We start from the raw sequence: 4779 nt of genomic DNA, 5'->3' as shown, positions 1-4779 counted from the left end.
TTCAAATACATGAAATGTATTTATGACACACAAATGATGTTGTTATATTTGTAAGTTATTGCCGTGGCGACCATCTTACAGAAGTCCATGTATGTACATATACTAACTGTATCCAACACGTCTCTTCTTAAATAAACTGTTTTTGGTTTTCTTGCAGTTGATGTCTTCAGTTGCCTCCTATTCATTTCCAGGACAATCTGCATTGGAGCATGTTAGCTATTCCCAACACGAGTCACCATCATATGCCTGCTAGCTTTGTTCTTGTTGGAATTCCAGGATTAGGTGAGGGAACTATTTGGATCTCTATTTCTTTCTGTTTAATTTATATTTTGTCTCTGCTGAGCAACTGCTTATTACTGTTTATCATCAAGACTGAGCTAAGTCTCCATGGTCCTATGTATTTCTTTCTCTCCATGCTGGCTATGAACGACATAGCTTTCCCCAGCTGCACAGTGCCAAAGATGCTAGCAATCTTCTGGTTGGAAGATGAACAAGTTGATGCTGCTGGCTGTCTCACACAGATGTTCTTTGTTCATTCCCTTTCAGTTATTGAGACTGGAATCCTGGCTGCCATGGCGTATGACCGGCTCATCGCCATATGTTTCCCACTGAGATACACGACTTTACTCACCTACTCTGTACTTGTAAAGATTGCCTCATTCATTGTGGTCCGTGCAGTTATTTTCATAGTGCCAATACCAATTCTGGTGGGACATCTGCAATACTGCAGCAATAACATTGTTGCACACTCATACTGTGAGCACATGGCTGTGGTGAATGTAGCTTGTGGAGATACACACATTAATAGTATCTATGGTCTAGTTATAGCTTTGTCCATCACTGGCTTTGATCTGCTGTTCATCGGATTATCCTACGTGAAGATCCTACAGGCTGTATGCCATCTCCCCTCTAAGGAGGCACGTCACAAGGCTGTTGGGACCTGTGGGTCACACATTTGTGTTATTGTCATAACCTACTTGCCTGGTATCTTCTCCTTTGTCACTTACAGGTTTGGAAAAAAGACTGTTCCTCACAGTGTTCACATATTCCTAGCCAATATTTACATCTTATATCCATCATTCCTGAACCCTGTTATCTATGGAGTGAAAACAAAGCAGATACGGCAAAGGGTGCAAAGATATCTCCTTCATATCAATAAGCCAATGCCTTGATATTTGGTCATTCTATCTACTGAGTTTGAGTTTAAAGAAACTTTTACAGAACTAAACCCTTGTATAAAGTTTCCACATTGTTCAGGAAAGATTGGAATGGGGAACTCACTGTCTACCTACTTATATGGCATCCTGCTACAGAGATCACTGATACAGAAGGCATGCTCGCTGCTGTCCCCATTTATAATATAGTATGCATACCATTACAATACCAGTAGAATAAGCATACCATTAGAATACATTTAGCATACCTTTAGCATAACATTAGAATACATTTAGCATTCCTTAAGCATACCTTCAGCATATCATTAGAATACCTTCAGCATACCATTAGAATACCTTTAGCATACCTTTATCATACCATTAGAATACCTTTAGCATACCATTAGAATAACTTTTGCATACCTTTAGCATACCATTAGAATACCTTTAGCATACCAATAGAATACCTTTAGCATATCTTAAGCATTCCATTAGAATACCTTTAGCATACAATTTGAATACATTTAGCATACCATTAGATTACCTTTAGCATACCTTAAGCATCAATTTGAATACATTTAGCATACCATTAGATTACCTTTAGCATACCTTAAGCATACTTAAACATACCAATATAATACCTTTAGCATGCCATTAGAATACCTTTAGCATAGTATTAGAATACCTGTAGCATACCATTAGAATACCTTTAGCATACCATTAGAATACCTTTAGCATACCATTACAATACATTTAGCATACCTTAAGCATACCAATAGAATACCTTTAGCATACCATTATAATACCTTTAGCATACCTTTAGCATACCATTAGTATACCTTTAGTATACCTTTAGCATACCATTAGAATACCTTTAGCATATGTTAAGCATATGTTATAAACATACCATTAGAATACCTTTAGCATACAATTAGAATACCTTTAGCATACCTTTAGCATACTATTAGAATACCTTTAGCATGCCATAAGCATGCCATTACAATACATTTAGCATACCATAGGAATACCTTTAGCATACCATTAGAATACCTTTAGCATGTCATAAGCATACCTTTAGCATACCATGTGCATGCCACTAGAATACATTTAGCATACCATTAGAATACCTTTAGCATACCATTAGAATAACTTAAGAATACCTGTAGAATACCTTTAGCATACCATTAGAATACCTTTAGCATACCGTTAGAATACCTTGAGCATACCATTACAATACCTTTAGCATACCTTAAGCATACCATTATAATACATTTAGCATACCATAAGAATACCTTTAGCATACCATTAGAATACCTTTAGCATACCTTAAGCATACCTTAAACATACATTTAGCATACCATTAGAATACCTTTAGCATATTATTATAATATGATATGCCATTAGAATACATTTAGCATACCATAAGAATACCTTTAGCATACCATTAGAATACCTTTAGCATGCCATAAGCATGCATTGCATTAGAATACCTTTAGCATACCATAAGCATACCATTAGAATACCTTTAGCTACCATTAGAATACCTTTAGCATACCATTAGAATATATTGAATACCTTTAGCATGCCATAAGCATACCATAAGCATGCCACTAGAAGACATTTAGCAAACCATTAGAATGCCTTTAGCATACCATTAAAATACCTTTAGCATGCCATAAGCATGCATTGCCTTAGAATACCTTTAGCATACCATAAGCATGCCATTAGAATACATTTAGCATACCATTTGAATACCTTTAGCATACCATTAGAATATATTGAACATACCTTAAGAATACCATTAGCATACCTTTAGCATACCACTAGCATACCATTAGCATACATTTAGCATACATTTAGCATACCATTTAAATACCGTAAGCATACCATTAGAATACTGCAAGCATACCATTAGAATACCGTAAGCATACCATAAGAATACCTGTAGCATACAATTAGAATACATTTAGCATACCATTAGCATACATTTAGCATACATTTAGCATACATTTAGCATACCATTAGAATACCTTTAGCATACCATTACAATACCTTTAGCATATCATTAGAATACCTTAAACAGACCATTAGAGTACATTTAGCATGCCATTAGAATACTTTTAGCATAGAATACCTTAACCATACCATTAGAATACTTTTAGCATACCATTAGCATACCTTTAGCAGTGCAAAATCTACATTAGTGATCACTAATTAGAATACCGTAAGCATACCATAAGAATACCTGTAGCATACAATTAGAATACATTTAGTATACCATTAGCATACATTTAGCATACATTTAGCATACATTTAGCATACCATTAGAATACCTTTAGCATACCATTACAATACCTTTAGCATATCATTAGAATACCTTAAACAGACCATTAGAGTACATTTAGCATGCCATTAGAATACTTTTAGCATACCTTTAGAATACCATTAGAATACCTTGATCATACCATAAGAATACCTTTAGCATACCGTAACCATACCGTTAGCATACCATTAGCATACCTTAACCATACCATTAGAATACCTTTAGCATACCATTAGCATACCGTAACCATACCATTAGAATACCTTTAGAATACCATTAGCATACGTAACCATACCATTAGAATACCTTTAGCATACCATTAGCATACCTTAACCATACCATTAGAATACCTTTAGCATACCATTAGCATACCGTAACCATACCATTAGAATACCTTTAGCATACCATTAGCATACCATAACCATACCATTAGAATACCTTTAGCATACCATTAGCATACCTTAACCATACCATTAGAATACTTTGATCATATCATAAGAATATCTTTAGCATACCATTAGAATACCTTTAGCATACCATTAGCATACCTTAACCATACCATTAGAATACCTTTAGCATACCATTAGCATACCTTAACCATACCATTAGAATACCTTTAGCATACCATTAGCATACCGTAACCATACCATTAGAATACCTTAAGCATACCATTAGCATACCTTAACCATACCATTAGAATACCTTTAGCATACCATTAGCATACCGTAACCATATCATTAGAATACCTTTAGCATACCATTAGCATACCTTAACCAAACCATTAGAATACCTTTAGCATACCATTAGAATACCTTAACCATACCATTAGAATACCTTAACCATACCATTAGAATACCTTTAGCATACCATTAGAATACCTTAACCATACCATTAGAATACCTTAACCATACCATTAGAATACCTTAACCATACCATTAGCATACCTTAACCATACCATTAGAATACCTTAACCATACCATTAGAATACCTTAACCATACCATTAGAATACTTTTAGCATACCATTAGCATACCTTTAGCAGTGCAAAATCTACATTAGTGATCACTAATGGCTGACCCATGTGAAAATCATCCTCTGTTACCATCTCACAGATTAAGCTACACAAATTTAAATGCAGTTTTTGAGATTAAGATACTAAATAGTGTGAGGTATGCAGTACATTAATTGTTATTGTCTGTAAACTATAAACCATATATCTACCTTGTCTGGGAATTTTATTAAAAAAAAACAATGTTCACAGATATAAAGTTTCTGAATTTGAAGATAAAAATAGATATCTTAC

The 4779-nt window shown here is 34.4% G+C and overlaps 1 protein-coding gene across 1 annotated transcript; it reads left to right on the top strand.

Annotated features, from left to right (window-relative positions):
* Nucleotides 1-209: 209 nt before the first annotated feature.
* LOC128652750 (olfactory receptor 52K1-like) lies at nt 210-1172 on the top strand. The gene has a single exon (XM_053705681.1). It carries the CDS (start codon nt 210-212, stop codon nt 1170-1172), a length of 963 nt encoding a protein of 320 aa, XP_053561656.1.
* The last annotated feature ends 3607 nt before the right edge of the window (nt 1173-4779 follow it).

Source organism: Bombina bombina, chromosome 3 (genome assembly GCF_027579735.1).
Source record: "Bombina bombina isolate aBomBom1 chromosome 3, aBomBom1.pri, whole genome shotgun sequence".
Classification (NCBI taxonomy): domain Eukaryota; kingdom Metazoa; phylum Chordata; class Amphibia; order Anura; family Bombinatoridae; genus Bombina; species Bombina bombina.
This window is presented reverse-complemented; position numbering and strand designations above follow the sequence as displayed.

What these genes read in the sequence shown, in the direction of transcription:
- LOC128652750 (XM_053705681.1), top strand. Translation starts at nt 210, where the DNA reads ATGTTAGCTATTCCCAACACGAGTCACCATCATATGCCTGCTAGCTTT.